Raw genomic sequence first — 18,228 nt, 5'->3', positions numbered from 1 at the left:
TCCAAAGGAAGGAGACATTATCATATTCTTAGCTCTGAAAAATAAATCAACAACTAGTGTAGATTAGCACTTTATTTTCAGATTTCAAGAGCCACATTATTGTTTTAATGTTCATGTGATTTGTGGAAACTCAATACCCCCATAATAAAAATAACAAACATGATGACTATACTCAAAGACAAGTGATTTTCCAGTGCAAAAATGATTATTGCATATAGTCTGAGACGGGGAGGAGCCGGAAGGCTGTGATGCAGTCGATGAGCCAGGTGCAGGGAACTGACCACACCTTACCTCTCCTCATTACGGCCGGCTTGTGACGGGCCTGGGGGTCAAAGATGACGTACTGGGTGCAGAGGGCCTGGTCAGAGCCGGGCAGCGCGTGGTAGGCAGCGGCACTCAGGGTCTGTGTTACGTCACTGTCGGGCTTGGGCTGCCGGCTCAGGAGTTGACCTCCTCCTTCCCGGAGCAACTTGGTGAGCTCGTCTTTGGAGGGCATCTTGAAGGAGCCGAGGAGGAAGAAGAAACAGCCATCGAAGAGTGGTGGGAGCTACGAAATATGAATGATTGGAGAAAAGTGATTCAAGCATTAGTGAACAATTCTAATCAAAAGACAGAAAAAAAAAGATCAGTCATTGAGAGAACAGCTCCAAAAAAAGGGATAAAAGTCACCCTATTTTGTTTGTAATAAAGTTAAATGCTGAATAATTTCTAGCCAATAAATCTAGGCTCTCATATTACCAAGCGTCCGTGTGGATGCTTTGTACTTACTTCTTTGCGGCAGCGCCAGGAGACATTTTTATCAGCCCCACTTAGCCATTGCTGTTTAAAGCAGCAGTGAATTAGGCCGCTGGAGACCGCTCTATTCACAGCATCAATGAACTCAAACTGTTTTGGGGTGTAAACTGGCTCCCTCAAGAGCTTCTAGTAAGAACATTCTTTGAGTACACTTTGGTTGGATTTCACTTTTGCTTGCACATGCGCATCTTCTGATGAAGATTGATGATGGACAGTTCATTCTTTTCAAGAGGGAAGCAACTAGAATAAACCTCCAATGGGGCTTTCTTAAATCTACTAAAGAACACGACCATATAATCATGGTCGCCTGCACAGGGTCATCGTTACAATGAAGTTTGTACTAGCCTGCTTCTTAAGCCTAAATACTGATATCTTAAAAAGGTATTTGCTCATAACGTAGTGTGGAAACACTGCCCAAGTGCCTATAAGACATATTTACTACGCTTTGACTTTTTCCTATTTCACTGATTCCCCCATGATGATCATCTAACGGAATAATTAAAATGTTGCATAAGTAATAAGAATTCTAAAAATAGATTAAAACCAAATACAGCTGGGTTTAAGAAACTAAATAATTAACAGTGGCATTATTCGGCACCCCGAAAATTTGGTAGAGGCAGCTTGAGCAGCAAGCACAACCATGAGTGTGAGTAAATAGGTGTGTATCAGCTTCGCCATCTAGACAATGCAGTGTGTCTCTGTTCTTCTTCGACAAAAGCTCTGTCTCAGTTTCGTGGGGACTGGGGAGGGAGCTGCAATGTTCAAGTCCTGCCACAAATTCTCGTTTGGACCGATGTCATGACTGACTTGGCCACCGCGGGACGTTTATGGTGTCAATGTTTTGGACAAACTCCTGTGTAGCTTTGGCTTTGTTTGGAGTTGCTGTCCATTTGAAAAAATAAATCCTCTGCCAATTCACAGTTCTATAGACTGCAGTAAATTTTCCTCCAGGATGTTGCTAGTATTTTGCTGCATTCATTGTACTCTCCACCCTCACACATCTTACAAAGCCATGAAAACATCTTAAGTATTGCATTTCACTTGATAAGTGTCAAAGAAACTAATATTACGTAGAAAGTTTCGAAACAAAAAGTCAAAGCCAGTACTTTTAATGGAACTCAAAAAACATATGTCACTGTCGAGAAGAGCTCATTTTTCTCATTGACAGTGCGTCTCGACTCCAGACAATCTATAATCGTCTGTTTAATGTGTGTGTTTGTATCTTGTACTCACCAAGCTACATCTGTTGATGCGACTGCGCTGGGGGCCTTCTCCAGCCTGATACTCAGTTTCGGGCAGCCACTCTCCTGCATGCAGACATGCCTCCACCCCTGACATGAAAGAGAGAGAAGAGAATTAAAGCTACAGCTAATTACGTGGACATGAAAGAGTGTGACAAGGCGATTGCAAAGCGAGGATGACAAAGCTCATGTCTGCTTTAGCACAAATTGGAAGATTTCAAGTATTGGCAAAGCCACAGTTGACGACAGAGAAAGATGCCCACAGCATGATGGCGTTAATGATGCAACCCTTGTTTTAAGTATCTCAAGCTCAGGCAGAATTCAAGCGTCATCTCTGCGTCTCCTGAGTTCTTACAGAGTTGAATTAGAACAATGTGACAGCCAGCATCCCGGCAATTTTTTAGTTAGAAAATAATCTTTTGTTCTCAATCCTTTAAAAAAAAAAAAAAAAAAAAACGCAGCTTGAAAGACAAAAAAGTTTTTTTCATAAAGAAATACAGCCAGCCAGAGGCAACACATTTTAATGACCCCTCACTGTCACAGATTTTTTAAAAAGCTTCAGAACACAACAAAGATCACATGGCTGCGCTTCCCCGTTAACATTACATTATTAAATATCATGTTTGGGGTATTTGAAAAAAAATACTGCAGTTTGCTGTGAAAAAATAAAATAAAATGGAAGAAGTGTAAAGGATGGATGTGAAAGAGATCTGAGCATAAGTCGTGGCTTGACTAACTATGCAGACAATTTTCACAGCACCAACTTGGAGATGCAAACAGTCCCACAGACCAAATACACATCTGCAAAGTATCTGCATTTCACGCCACCCACACAACGAGAAGATTCATATCAACTTCAGTGTTCCACACACCAGGTTCAAGCTGCAAGATATAGTGGCATGAACAGATTAGTATAAATGTGTGTCTGTGTGCGTGCCTTGTCGCAGTACAGCAACGTAATGACACAGCACATTTCACACGCACACGCACAGAGGGATATAATTACATCTCTTCATCCCCCTTAATTACAGCCTTCATTTACAGGGGACCCTGCCAGAGACTTGTGTATGCAGAGAACAGGGGAGATACTGGGGTTAAACGCTCCGGACGATGGTGCTTAGTGCTGAAAACAATTAGGCTATTTGATAATTACGTTCTTAAAAACTGAATGCAGAAAACATCTGAGCCCCTTCCTTCCTGAGTCAGGGAATGAGTGAACAGCCAGATGAAACCATCTCCTTGATAAACCACGAGACCAACTGGAGCGGTGGTTGTCCTTTCATGATGAGGACAACAGCTGGATACAAGGGATTGACTGATGTGAATCCCTGAAGGCCCAAGCTGACATTTTACTATCGAGACAGGGTACAATAGCTCCCTCTTAGTCGCTATCCTATAAAACAGCCACTGTTTTCAGATGTGCACAGGTGGGATAGCGGCTAAAACACGGGCCGACAGTGGAGTCCCCAATTCAATCCCTCGTAGCGTTGCCTCCGGCAGGTCTGTGTGTCTAATGGGGCAGGTGACCAGGGGCTTGCAGCCGAAAAAAAGCAGCTAAAACGTGTGTGTAAAGGGAGGAAGCACATGGGTGCACACATCCTCCCAGGCCCAACAGTAGGAGTAGTAGTGACACCAAAGTGCAGCGAAATTAATTAAGTCACAAATTGGGATATTAGTGGGAAATTATTTTTTTTAAAGCAACAGTTGAACATGCTGGGATACACACTGTTTTTGCTTTCTTTCAAAAAGTGAGACGAGACTGTGCATTAAATGCGTCGCAGCATCTCCAGCTGTAGGGCCTGGTGGCCAGATACACATAGCAATCCCTGAAGCGCTGAAATGTCCTCTTTTTTTTTACATTTGTGCTTACATACAGGTTCCACAAATAATTTGTGAGTTTTTAATGTATTTGTTTGGTCTTCAGTCTTCAAGCTAGGCTCAACCTATCTCTACTCCAGCTCAGACAAAACCATCTTCTGATCGCAAATAAGTGTTGAAATGTTTATTTTAAATGATGATTCAACTTCAAAACTTAAATGACTTATGTATTGCCTCAAGACAACTCTATGTATGGCGACAACTGAATCGGCAGCAAACAGCTAATGGTGCTAACAGTATAAATATTGCGAAACAACGCCAACAGAGGCAACGGTACCTTGCAATAATCGGAAGGTGAGCGTTACACTTCTGTGACATTACGATCACTGATAACCGCCATAAGAGCGCAGTATAAAGCACCAGCCATTAGCTAGCATCGCTAGATCTTTACATGGCAAATTGTTTGCTTCTATATTAATGCTTTTAATGAGAAATTTGCAGATTAAATCTTCTTCTCCATCGACACCTATGACTTCAAACCGTTGTTTGATGAAAGCCTCGCAAATACATTTAGCTGGAATGGAGACCTGTTAAGCAGAATCAAGTGTATTTTCATGTTAGGTTTCAAAACAAACAAAAAAACAGCTTATTTTCGAAGGAAACTGTGTTGCAATGAAATGTAAGACCAATAAAGAGGTTAGCACAGTCTTGGTCTAGTTGACAGCGATGGCGCATGAAAGTAGGCGACAGTGAGAAGTCAGCTGCACACACGCAGAACAAGACAGAGTCAGATAAGATGCCAAAGTGATTGTCATGAGACAAGCTGTGTCAAGTGCTCAGTTAGTGTGGAGAAAAGAGAAGGGGACGGGCTGAAGACGGTCTGAACACAGAGAGTCTTCGACAGTGACAACCACAGACTTAAACACGCATTCAAATTTAAAAATCCTGAGAGAAAGACAAGCGTGCATAGCGCTTCACTCCACACAAACAAACTCAGTCAGAGTGAAGCGATGCTACTGACGGCCACACCAGCCAAGGGCACACCAAGGTGCCAGAAAACTCTTTGAAAGAAAGTCTCTTTTTACTTCTCCTAAAGCCACTGTTCTATTATATGTGCTTGTTGACTTGGTTCAAGGATGCCAGGAAGACTGACTGGAAATAATAACCTTTTTGCAAAGTATTCCTCTTGGTATAAATCATTCAAGAAAAGAAAGTTGGTCACCTTGTACCGCGAGTATTACTGACGTCTTGAGGAGCATTGAATGTGAGCAGGTATGCACACATTAAACCACTTTACTGAAAATTTCTGCATGCAATTGCTCTTTTAATGTTTCCCAGGACAATCCAATGTTTTGCAAAAATAAAAATGTAATGCATTTTGTTCTTATTCCAAACACAGATATTGATGTCACCTGGGTTAGGTTTGTATCTGAGAGAAAGTACAATATGTAATGTAACACTAGTGCCTGGGTTGTAACGTAACCATAAGACTGCAGTAAAGTGTCATGTTAACCCAAATAATAAAAAATATTCTCACGTTTTCAGGAAAGTTTGCATGCCAAAGTCACGAGCTGCATATGATCCAACACAATCGTAAACGTTTCAGATACAGACATCACAGGTAAAAATCTTCTTTGAGATTCAGAGAACACAAACTCCTTAACATTTCTCAAAACTGCTTGTGCAGCACAACACATTTGTTCTGCACTGTGGTTCAAGTGTCCAAGAGCAAACACTTAAGAGGCTGCACTCTGTACTGTATTCTATGCCAAGAGTCACCGTGCTGCAGTAAACATATCCTCAAGTGCAAATGAAAAGGGTCCGAGTCTTCTCGAACGACTTCGTCTCTGAATACAAACGTGACCTCGCAGGTAAGACACAAAGACAACAACGTTGTCGTTAAAAAAGATAACCATTAGAATGCTGTTGCATTGCAAATGTGGGCCGGTTAGATTTTTGTCTTCAATTTAAAAACGGGAAGTCAGACCAGACATTCATTTAACATTTAAGATATTTGGAATAAAATCTGCTTTTAGGTACTCGGATGTTACCCTGCAGCAACATAGGTTCACATAACATCCATAATTAGCCTCCACAGAGAAAGAAAATACTCCATACTTACAGGTGAAATTGACAACCCAGCAGCCAGCAAGAAGACCCAGGAGTGTGGAGCTGGTGGTGGGGATGTGTCCTTCTGGCACCACAACATGGCTCACTGGAGGAAGTCGCAAATAAACAGGAGCCAAATTGAGAAGGTACAAATGAGTTGTGTGAAACATTTCCCAAACAGATGCTGCATGTTGCTTTACTCTTTACTCCTCGTGAATCTGAGTGACTCAAGAAGACTGAGTGGCTGACTATCAAGCCACACAGTGCACATGCATTTAATTGGTGCTAATTCAGATAGCTCAAGTGTTACAAGATAATAAAGTTATGCGGTTGAAAACACTTGTTATACCTTTAATCCATAATTTGTATAATGTATTTTAGACATTGCCTCTCTCAGCCCACTTGAGAGAATACATTGAAGCGCATCCTATAAAACAGACATTGTTTGGCTGAAGATGATGGGAATGAAGTTTGAAAGATAGTTCAGAAACCAAACTGTTGAATTGATGACAGGTAAAGATTGCATAGACATTGCAATTCATCATAAGGGGGGGGGACACATGAACATTTAATAAACATTAAACGCATGCATAAAGTGTATGCTAAAGTTAACTGGGGTGCATTATACCAGACATCAGAGCTTTTAACAAAATAACACATCACAATTATCCTCAAACCATCCCAACTGCAGGGGACGGGCGGAGCAAGGTGGGGGACTGATATCTATATTTTCTGATTCCTGGTTTATTTTCCAAATAAATTCAAAATGTATTTTTGCCTGGCTAAGTAGGCACATTTAATCCCGACCTGTCAAACTGTCCGTTTGCAACACAACAGAAGGCCTCGCTGCAGCTCATTTCATAAAATGCTTGAGACGATAATTATAAGTTAATTAAAATTTAAATAAATGCTTATTGCCTCTTCATTTAAAATGACAATAGTTGATGAGTACAAAATGAGCATAATTATAACTTCAGGACAAAACCTTCTGATATTGCTCATTGACCGTGCATTTGCAGCCTCAAGTTACAAACTGAAAAAAACATCCTGAAAGCACCAACTTTAAACCCTTTAAGAGGCGCAGGAATTGTGAGAAACTCTCCTGCTTTTTCATTTGTGCTTATCAGTGGCGGGTCGTGGTCTTAGACCTAGGCCTTCAATGAGTGCCTTATCACGGGCGGAGTGGGGGGGGTAACATGTCCCAGGAGTTACTGTCACAGACCACTCAATACCCACTGAGTTGCAGTCACCCAACCTGTGGAAATGCAGCACAGCATTTCACTCACCAGACGCACATAAACCTCTGTGGGAAAGGGGTCAGCATGAAATCCTGAGATTCTAGCTTCACTACACCGACCAATCACAGCGCATGTTAATGGTCACGCTGTGACCTTTTCATGTATTTTAACCAGGCTGATCTTACATAGAGAATGACAGGGGACATGTGATTGGATAAAACAAATGCTGTTAAACAGGTCCCAAGCAGCCATACAAGAGACCTAAAGGAGCATAGGAACAGATGAAGGCAGCTGTGCAATGAGAAAATAAGCCAATATGCAAAAATAATTATAATACATGTAGTGTATTTGTGAAAAACAATTACATTATAAAATAGTTATAGCTATTTTATCATTTATTTTTGTTATAAAATAGTTATAACTTTGTGATTCTGTTCAGGCCTTCAGAGAAGGCTTAGAAGGCCCTGACGACCCGCCACTGGTGCTTAGTCATCACCCTGGCAGTGCCTTCAAACATGGAATGATTCAATTATTTTTCTCTCCCTGTTGTTCTCCAAGCCCTTACTATGCAACACTGAAGGAGCTGTTTTCTCACAATTATGTTTACAGCTTTGAAAGCACTGGTTAGTTACAGTTGAACCTTCGTAAGTGATAATGCTCAAGCATTGTGGCTTTTACAATACAGCAGGGTCTCTGTAAGGCAGTAAAGCCTGTGAAGCTTGGCCGTGTAAGAAAAGGAGCATTCAGATAAAAACCCCATCTCTGTGGTGAGGTTCTGTATATAATCCTCATAACAGACACCATGACTGAGGCAAGACACTACCTCATGACTATGGACCCTTCGGGCGCTAGAGCCTTCCGTTTATCCATCTCATACATCTTTCAGTTCACTTCACCAGCAGTTGGCTAAAACCGCTGTTGATTCAGTGTTGCTGAAAGCCCATGCGTTTCAAACAACGCCATTAAAAAAAGGTGACCAGTATTCTAATGGGCTTTGCCGGGAACATTGAGGAAATTTAAGCCCCCCGAGAAGGTATTTCTGCACAAACACTACCGAAGCCAGAAAAGGTGTCAGCCATCCTCCCTCCCAGAAGCTCTCCCAGTTTGGCCACTTGAGCCTGTTTTGTCGATGACAGCTTGGTGGCCAGAAACACCATTTCATCCCTTCTCACACAGTCGCTCACCTAAGAAGGGACAAAAGAATACGGTTTAGAGATGTCAAGGCCAAAAGTGCATGAATATGAATTATGTTACATACAACAATTTTATGGGGAGGAAAAGAAAGAGTCACATCTTCAAGCGGACGTACTATAGAGAGACTGGTTGAAGGGCTAAGAGATGCTTTAGCATATTGGGTTCCTTCTGAAGCTTCCTGAAAAATCTCCAGCATCTCCAGACCCACTGCGTAATCGGCGGGCCGCTTTCCATACAGATTACTGTAAAAAATTCAAAAAGATAGTTTTAGTATCTTGCAGGGTGCATACATTTTGTATTCATGCAAACCATCTGGTGACCAAAAGGATAGTCTGAAATGGTAAAAATGATAAGTAATATATGACAGCATACTGTCAAAAGACAAACTCATTTGCTAATTATTATTATTTGCTTAAATTTCTTCACAGAAAACTCCATCAACGCAAGCTAAAAGCAGGTCAAAATGTTGACCAAAGTATTGTTGCAAGGTATTGTTGTGTATATGTCTTGTATGTGAATTAGTCATAGCAGATATGAGATGATAGTTTTCATATGCCGATGGAACAAAACTTTCCCAGACGCTAAGGCAGCGTTGATGCAACTATGTGATACGTCCAAAGAAATGTCTTCTCCAAGATAATCATTCCGTTATATCATTTCATCACGTCATATCATTCACTTGTTTGTTTTTTTGTATCACCGTCTGCCAAGCAAGAAAAAATAAAAAGGAGGAGAAAAATCTAGATTTGGCCGTCCAGAGCTCTGAGAAAAACAATTTGGCAATGTCACAGCCTGCTTGTTCTGTGAAACTGTGCACTCATGCGTGTCATTCACTTGTTGGAGCATAATTGTTTGATATAAGGGTAAACTGAAATCTGTGCTCTACTTCATTCCCAGGTCATTTCCATATACAGCATACTAGACTCACCTCATGCAAAAGAAAATCTCATGGCCGCATAACATTACAGAAAGGTGCTGACTTTTTAGCGCTTAAGCTTTACGTACATTAATCTGGTGGGAAAACAATGCCGTTAACGTTTGAACTGCGATACACAATAACCCACTACTTTGTAGTATGTGTAAAAGAGGCTTAACGACATCATAAAAAGCAGCATTATGCACAGAGACTCGAAGCGATGAGACTATGACCATTCCCTGGTTAAAATAGGTGTATTGGAAGAAAAAGAAAACTTTAAAGTTTCATCTTCAAGTTTAAAAGAGCTGCATGAAACAAGACTGAGGTCACCTTGAGGAAATGGGGATAGGAGAAACAAATGAAGAAAAAAGCACAGGAGGAGAGGAGATGAAGAGAAGAACCAAGCCCAGCAGGTCGTCTCTAAAAGATTAGGCGTCAGCAAAGATAACACCTGGGGGACAATTAATAGGTCCACTGGTCCATAAAATATTTCATTTGGATTCATACCCTCAACTCCACACACACACACACACACACACAAATACAAACAAACATAAAATGTCCCTGACACTAATACTTCGACACACACACACACACACACACACACACACACACACACACACACACACACACACACACACACACACACACACACACACACACACACACACACACACACACACACACACACACACAGAATATTTAAAGATGATAATAAAGCGTGGAGAACAGTCCTGCAGGTAAAGTCACAAACACTCCCCCACAAGCCTCGGCATTAAAAGCACACTGGTGGGAGGAAGGCGGTGGTGGTTGTAGACGATAACCGCTGTAACCATTACTGTTATTCTAACCAGGAGGAGATTCACATTTTCATTTAGAGCTGAAGAAAATACCGAATACAGTTAAACTTAACAGAATTGCATTCCATAAGAACTATGGACATAGATTGGTACGAGGTCACATCAAAATTCAAGCCAAACTCATGCACACTCGCTTATAAAGCTTTTGAACAATGTACGCTCAGCAGTAATGTTAAAAGGAGTCATTGCAACACTTTGCTTGATGCTCCTGAAAACAGTTTTTTTCAAAAGAAATATAAGAATTGAAGTGGAAAAAGGACATCCATCGAGTGAAAGCTGAGAGCATTGTGATCTTATTGAAGCAAAAACATGCTAAATCAAACTAAATATTCAATGTAATATCCAGATTCAGGTGATTCGGCAGTTTTCAGTAATATGTATGTAATATGAACTAACTGGCAACTTGGTAAATGCAGTTTGATGCATTGCTAACGTTTGAAAACATTTAGGGCTCCAACAACGAATCGATAAAATTTGATTAAATGAGTCACAAAGAATTTCATTATCGATCCGTTGTGTCGCGCCACTCAATAAGTCATGGCGATGATGGAGTATTCAAAAAAAAGTTGAGTTGAGCGCAGAGCGGATGGAAGGTTATGGTGCAGCCCAATTTATCCTTTCATATGTCACTGCATGGTACAATTGTTTATGTGGCTTTATGACATGCAAAGTAATTGTTGCTTGGATTTGTGCTTTAATATCCAATTAATAACTTTTTTTTTTTTGGTGAAGTGCAGTCCGTAAGTTATCTGTTGATACATTGAGTGGTTGTACAGTTTTGGATTTCTCATTTCTCGTCCCGAGTGTGTGCGTCTGTAAGCATAATGTAGAGAACAAATCCTGTTAAGTTTTCTGATTTGTATTTTTCTTTATTATTTATAAATAATTTATATAAATGAACGTCTGTATGGATTCAGTGCTTTGTGTATTGGCTGTTCTTTAGGACCGAGCAATGAATAAGTCTGTTTTTGCATCTCAACAAGTTAAGTTTCATTCTGTACAATCTAAAAAATATATAGAGTATGATCTTAATATAATTGTAAACTTTTTGCTTTCAACACATTAGCAAAAAATTTTTAAAAAATTGGAAACTTTCATGCCAATAAAACCACATTGAATTGAAAAGAAACAGTTCGCAGAAAACTACAGGACATTTGTAGTAAATGTTTAAAATATACACAATACCAGGATGGTACTTTGCATATGCTGAGCATTGGTATGCTTCTGCTCTGCAGTGCAGTTTCTCAGAAGATGCTTAAACTGTTGTTTTTAAGATAACAGCGAATCATTGACTGTATAAAACAAATTAGTATTCTCTTAAAAATTTGCCCGACTTTGTTCAGTAGCTCTAACAACCTGCACAGCAAGTCAAATACTCGCTTGATCGAAAGTGGACTCACATTCACTGATTTAGAGGACAGTTCCCTAATGAATAAATGCAGTCCAATCATTTAAATCTAGTGAGCATAATATAATATCCACAGAGGAACAAAGAAAATCTGCAAAACTTGTATTTGCAATCCCCCGAGTTGTGTGCCAATCATTCCATTAGGGATTGCATTGGCAGATGTCTTGGTTGCCACTTGTGTGAGTATATGCACGTGCATGTGTGTGTGTGCGTGAGTTGAAAGCAAGGATTGCAATGTCCCCAAAGACAGTCACAATTACTGCCTCTTCCTCCCCCCACCCATGCAAATGAGTAAAAGCGTAAGGAGGAAAAACGTAAGACCTGCCAATTGAGAACCATCAAAGCAATGAAGTGTGCACAATAAAATAAAAAGAAAAGACAGAATTATTGGTACAAAGAAAAAGGGACAGCAAAGATAGTGCTAACTGACCAACATACTGACCTTGATCAAAACCTCTACTAGTGAAAGTAACCCAATATATTAACATAATGTCACACAGTGCTTCACAGACACAACAATAATTTACATTTCAAATTTTCATAATAGTGGTATTTAATATTTTTTTTGTCTATTACTAACAATACACATATTATAATATTAATAACATATCTATAATAGGATTATATTCGAATTCCAAAACACATATATACACTCAACATTTAGGAGAAATATGCAGCGTTCTTAAAAACATTGTGATTCTATCTCGCAGCAGTGCACAGCTGAGGCTGATGCATTCAAACACTAGTGATCAAAACGTATGGTGTAGGTATGTTCTATAGACACTGTTCATGTAGCTGGGACTAGAATGCAAAGCACTAGATTAAAATGTTCGGCTTCTGTTTTTGAACAAAAAAAAAAAAAAAAGAATCCAGACAGACTTTCTGGTCAGCTCTTGAAGATTCTCAAAAACAGAGTGCCAAGCAAAACATGCCGGCTATGCGATTCCTTTGACACAAACCAATCCTTAAGACATGCCACTCTCTTGTGCTTAAAGTGTCATGACCTCACCTGTAAAACCAACAAGCCCCAGGTATGAAACAAGCACTTTTAGTAACTTACAGTGTGTTTTGCAAGGCTCCAAACTGCAGCAGCAGTTTGACGATGGCTGGATGTCCGTTTCTCACAGCATCGTGGAGCGGAGAGTCATTCTCATAGCCAGGTGTATTCAACAGGGCTCCCCTCGAGACCAATACCTCTACAATGGCCAGGTGACCCAGGTTACACGCTTCATGCTGGAACAAAGACAAGCGATGTTTAGAAGTCATCCTATTTTGCTTTGATCTGGTTTCTGTCTGTTATCCTCACAATACAGGCCTATTGTTCTTACGCATTTGAGATCATCCATTTTCAATCACTTTAATATTTAAGTTATTTTCCAGGTAATACTATTTAAAGGTGAGGTAGGTGATTGTATAGGAATATAGACCAAATCAGATAGTATGGCTTAATTGCACTTTAGAGAGGTCTAGAATAATGTTACCAGCACTTTCAGACAGTGTATCAAATGGGAAGACGTCAAGCAAGAATATTGGTAGCAATTTGAAAGATCAGCTGCAAACTGTAATACCTCAAATCAAAACTCAAGTGTAGGAGGAGCCTCTTGGTAGAAAGTAGCCCTGGAGAGCGCTGCAACACGATAGCAACAAACACTCACCCACTTGTTCTCAAAGGAATAAATGGGCAGCACTGAAGGATAATACAGTCTGTCATGTGCAGGCAACTTTGGGGTAATTTGTGTCTCAATATTTTGGGGGAAATCAGCATGCATAAAATGGCGGCACTACAATGAATTGCACATTTAGGAAGCCTTAATTTTTGGCTTGACCTACTTATACTTTACGAGCTAACCAGAAGTTAGCATAAAGCTTTTTTGGCTATGTTCCCCAAAAGTGCAGATCATTTTCTTGCTGTTGCTTGCATTTCAAGATAAGCTTAAAGCAACAAGAAACAGCATGACACAGCAGAAACAGGTGTTGGGAAGGAAAACAATTAATAATACAGCTATTAAGAACAACTTGCCTTGTATAATAATAACATAGGGCACAGTCACAGAGCATTCTTCTACTGAAGGCAATACAATAAAAAAGCAAATGGCGCGATGCAAATATTGGCCAGACAAGAAAGGTACAGTGGACAAGAATGAATTTAAAACATTTTTATCATCAGAATCTGACAAATCACAAAGTACACTTTGTGAAAAAAAAGAGAAGAAAATTGCTTATGTTATTGACAAAACCCACCTCAAATCTCGTTCATCAAAAGGAAAGAAAAAGGACCAACCAGTGTAGAAAAACTATGTTCCTATAACAATAGCTGTTTTGTTGATAAAATATTTTGCCACTGAATTTTTTAACACCACAAATACAGATTTTAGATGCATCACTTGGGGAGTTAGCCTTACCAAAGGTGTCCACCCAGCGTTATCCTTCAGGTTAGGGTCGGCCCCTTGGTCCAACAGTTCCTTGACAGCCTCAACATCTCCCTGCAGCACCCAGGGAGAACAACAAGCCTGGGGTCAGAATTGCAGACCTCTAACTGCAACTCTTCAAACACAGCAGCTGATCCCAGTGTACCAAAGCTCTGCTGTTTATCAATCACACTCCACAGTAGGTCATTGATTACCTTGTCTTGCATCCAGAAGGGGATTACTGCTGTGTTTACAAGGATTACTGCAAGACCGTATATTCTCGACAGACCGAAACATAAATGTCTGATCATCTGAACACTTAGTATTTTAGCTTTAAATGCTGTCACTTTACTTCAAAAATGTTTTACAATATGCATATGCAACAGAAATTAAGGTGAACTATTCAGAAACCTCTCGACCTTTATAGCAGCAAGATGAAGCAGGGTCTCTCCCTTGTGGTTCCTCTTCGTAACCGCAGGGCTCCCCAAGGTGGGTCTTCCAACAGATGCAACAGGAGTACATGGAGATTTTTTACCAACAGAGGCTCCCACAGAGGGGCTGTCTCCTTGCTCTTCTCTTGAGTGTTTGATGCGCTTATCAGACCTGGGGCTAGCCGAAGAAAGCGGGTTAAGGACAGCTGGAGACATCTGTGATTTTCTCCGCCTGCCTGGGGAAGCCCTGGGCCTTTTTGGTGTGGTCTCCAATGTGGCAGCCTTCTCCTCCACTCTGGATCTTTTTGATGAATGCTTTGGGGGAGACACATTGTCCCGTTTTTTAGGACTGTCACTTTCAGACAGTGTGTCATGCTGGCCAACACTGTCCAACATTTTCTGAACAAGCTGGGTTTGGTCATTCAGTACAGTGACGCTGCCTTCTAAGAGACTCTTCTTCACAGTGCTTCTGCCAGGGCTAAGTTCATTAGTACTCCCCTGCGGTACTGTAGACTGAGGCTCGCCAGACATGACAGCAGGGCTTAGGAAGGAAACTCTTTTACTGGACCTCCTTGACCCTTCAGTGGAGTGCTGTTTTTTTAAAGCATCTGCCTCCTTGGTAATCCCCCACTGCTGGTTTATAGCCTCCAGTCTGTGCTTCTCCGTCTTTTGCTTGGTCTGTTTCCGTGTGGTCCGAGTGGCTTGTTGCACTGACACTTTCCTGACGGCAACATTTTTCTTCGTTGACCCCTTCGTTTCATTTTTGCATCTTTGAGAACAAGATGAGCTAGAGTCTGGGGAGGACGAGGTAAAGTTGAATACTGACAGTTCCTGGCATTGAGCAGTAAAGGTGTCTTGCTGTGCTGCAGCTGTTCCTCGAGAAGACGTGCTCTCCGGTACAAGGACCTCTGAAGGTTTCTCTACCATGCAGCGTACCTTGCGGCTGCGCGGGCTGAACCAGATCTTAAAGTTCTTCTTTTGTTTAAAGACAGAGCTGCGGGGTGGTGTTTGATTCCTGGTTGGAACGGAATCTGCAATGAGGTGTAAAAAAGTTTCAACAAAACAAAAACTTGCCCTGTATTTATTTTGCTGTCCAAAAGGCTCTTTGTAATCAGCTTCGTCTGTTGAGATGAAAAGTGAATAACACCAACCCTCAAAATGATGCACTCCCAGCTAATAATATTGACATTTGACAAGTAGAGAAGTGCCCCATCTACTTCTTAAACCTGTAGCTATTTTGGTTGAATCTAGACCTGTTCACATTTTAACTACCCTGTAGTTCTTTGTTAAAGCTCAAATGTACTTGCAAAACCAAACACCACCATAGTTAATTGGATTACATAATTACTGTCAATACCAGGATGCTGGATGGGCGATAAAGATAATAAAACACAGGAACAAGCCACTAATGAAGCCATTCAGAGATTAGATTGGCAGAGGAAAATATTAAATGGTTCAGTCAACAATTGATTGAAGAGTGTGCAAGCAGACAAGCGTGGGGAAAAACTAATGCATAAGACACATGGATTTGAGAAAATAACTTGTGAATTCTACTTTAAAGCTGCAATATAATAGCTGTCATCTACCTGGTTCTTCTCTGGGATTGAGCAGGACCTCCAAACTGCAGAAGAGCCGTATGATGCTGCTGAGCTGCCTGTTGATGTGGATGTCCTTCACCCACGCAGGACTCTGACACACCACACAGCCATCTCCTGCCTGGGGGCCAGCACAGGACCTGAGTAGTAAACCATACCCTGGATTAGGAGTTACCTTCACAGTTCAGTGGAAAGAAACACAATGAGTTTATTGATTCACCTTTTAAGGCCAGTCAGTCATGAAGAGCAGGAATGAATTGAGGCTATAGTTTATGCCCAAGAGGACATTAATTGCCTTCAAGACTTGCAACACTGTAATCCATGCATTGCCAAGAAGCAGGACACTGTCATGGACATTTAGTAAGTAACTTGGAATAAATGCCTGTATAAATAAAGCTGTTAAAGTTGTCATTCACATTGTTGAGCATCATTCCTGGTTGATTGGTCAACAGAATATGGATCTGCTAATCACATTTCATTAAAAAAAAATACTACCCTTTCATTTCAATATATAGGGAATCAAATCCAACCGAACGAAGCTATTCTTCTCACTGTGGACACTTTAAACTAGTAATATAACTTGATGATGAAAACGTATGATGGAGATATAAATGTTATAGTGAACCAGCAAGTACAAGTTGCACACCTAAATAGAATATAGCCACAGTTATCATTATTAGTTACAACTGGGATTTCATAAATGAAAATGTCCACCATGAGCCAAGTCATTTGTTAGTTAGCCTGTCAGAGTAACATTTAGCTAAGGGTACATTACCTGCACAGCATATGCTCACACAATCCTAGACACACGGGTTCAGTCATCAAATTCGTGCTAGAAAAAAAAAAAGACAAAACAATTAATAATCAAAGTCAGAACCAGTACTCAGCCCACTGGTGTTCACACTCCACATCCACTTAGTAAAGTAGCTAACATAGGCATATGCTTTCCTAGGACGTCTGTGGAGCATGATTGACTTCCCCTTCATAACTTACATTTACACTTCATACATGGATTGGCTTGTTTGGGGCTTTGTTTCGAGTACAATGACAGTTGTGGAAAAGCCTTCCGAGTCCCCTTTTTTCCTTCTCCTTTGCGCCATTGAAATAAACACGAGGCTACAACTTGACTGTCGGCTCTGTGAGGGCTGTTATTTGACCCTGTGATGGCGCAAAAGATAGCACTACGATCTGATATGGGAATTGCATCAGATAGTGGAGACAGAAGAGAGCATCGTCTGAATGTCAGACCTAATATATGAACTATGTGTATGGAGTCTACATCATGAATAGCCACCAGCTTGGTGAAGGACCCCGCCTACACTCCTTACAGACTAGTCACCCTCTTGGCATCGGGCTGGTGGTATGAGCATCACAGCACACAGACTGAGCAACAGCCTCTCCCTCTGCGAGAGAGAGACATCCAATCAAACATGCATTTCTCATCTATTGCTTATTAAACTGTGTTTTCAAAAGGTCCCGACATCTGGCATTTTTCCGTGTCTTTTTCTGCAAATTGGCTTAACATATCCACGCATAGAGTGATAACCGTGCAACAGTTCACGATACAGAGAATAATAACGGTTCATGCATTTTACATTTGAGATAACGATTTTACATGATTTGGCACGCGAACACTACACCCCAGATTAATTATTAAACTGGCGTTAGTTTGTTAAAATCGGTCATGTTCAACCGGTGAAATACTGTTTAATTACTTTTATTGCAATCATGTGTATTTTTTCGACAACTTAAACGTTAGTGAGAGGAAGTTAACCAATTGTGTATACTTAAAGGCATTCAAAGGGAACCGGGGTTAGTTTGACAACCAGACTGGGACTGGTTGTAAAGTGTATTTCACGGGTAACGTAACGCAACCCGGGACGGTATAACCTCACTTCTACAGTAACGTTGACGTAAAGGTTTACTCACCATTTGGAGCAAAGCAGCAGTTGTCGAAAGTTCCTCACCGCCTCTTTCGTGTTCTTCCAGTCCTGTATCTGTACGAGGGCATCGTTATCCATGATTAGAAGAAACGTGAGTCTTCTTCTGGCTCTTCCGCTATATCTTTGATAGAGAACCGAGTTTACGAAACAAGTTGAGCTTACTTCCGGGCGACTTGCGTCTCCCGCCAATGATTTGCGGAAGTACGTCTTCAAAACTATGATGACGGATTCCGGCACGCCCCCCAATTGCGGCACGCCCCACAATTATGCTT

General features: G+C 40.9%; 1 protein-coding gene across 2 annotated transcripts; it reads right to left on the bottom strand.

The window, feature by feature from the left end:
• Positions 1-57: 57 nt before the first annotated feature.
• On the bottom strand, positions 58-18,113 carry bard1 (BRCA1 associated RING domain 1). Of its 2 annotated transcripts, XM_068571795.1 has the most exons (12): positions 17,943-18,113; positions 16,789-16,845; positions 16,005-16,153; positions 14,591-15,449; positions 14,407-14,482; positions 13,982-14,062; positions 12,640-12,812; positions 8,511-8,637; positions 8,256-8,385; positions 5,977-6,069; positions 2,029-2,126; positions 58-547 (listed from the first exon to the last, which is right to left on the bottom strand). In XM_068571795.1, exons 1-12 carry the CDS (start codon positions 18,032-18,034, stop codon positions 206-208), a joined length of 2,277 nt encoding a protein of 758 aa, XP_068427896.1. In that variant the 5' UTR covers positions 18,035-18,113; the 3' UTR covers positions 58-205. The 2 variants fall into 2 exon arrangements, with proteins under 2 accessions (XP_068427896.1, XP_068427898.1); XM_068571797.1 differs by having other exon boundaries at positions 14,407-15,449.
• Positions 18,114-18,228: the final 115 nt, after the last annotated feature.

The sequence above is a fragment of the Clinocottus analis genome, unplaced genomic scaffold (genome assembly GCF_023055335.1).
Source record: "Clinocottus analis isolate CAN_PGR_092001 unplaced genomic scaffold, fCliAna1.0.p SCAF_12, whole genome shotgun sequence".
In the NCBI taxonomy this organism is placed as follows: Eukaryota; Metazoa; Chordata; class Actinopteri; order Perciformes; family Cottidae; genus Clinocottus; species Clinocottus analis.
Note: the sequence above shows the minus strand (reverse complement) of the source record. Positions and strands in the feature narration are given on the sequence as shown.

What these genes read in the sequence shown, in the direction of transcription:
- bard1 (XM_068571797.1), bottom strand. Translation starts at nt 18,034, where the DNA reads ATGGATAACGATGCCCTCGTACAGATACAGGACTGGAAGAACACGAAA. An exon ending in ACGCTGGGTGGACACCTTTG is followed by an intron (nt 12,813 to 13,981) that starts GTAAGGCTAACT and finishes TCTTTGTTCCAG; the next exon opens with CATGAAGCGTGTAACCTGGG. An exon ending in GGAGCCTTGCAAAACACACT is followed by an intron (nt 8,638 to 12,639) that starts GTAAGTTACTAA and finishes AATTTTTTACAG; the next exon opens with TAATCTGTATGGAAAGCGGC.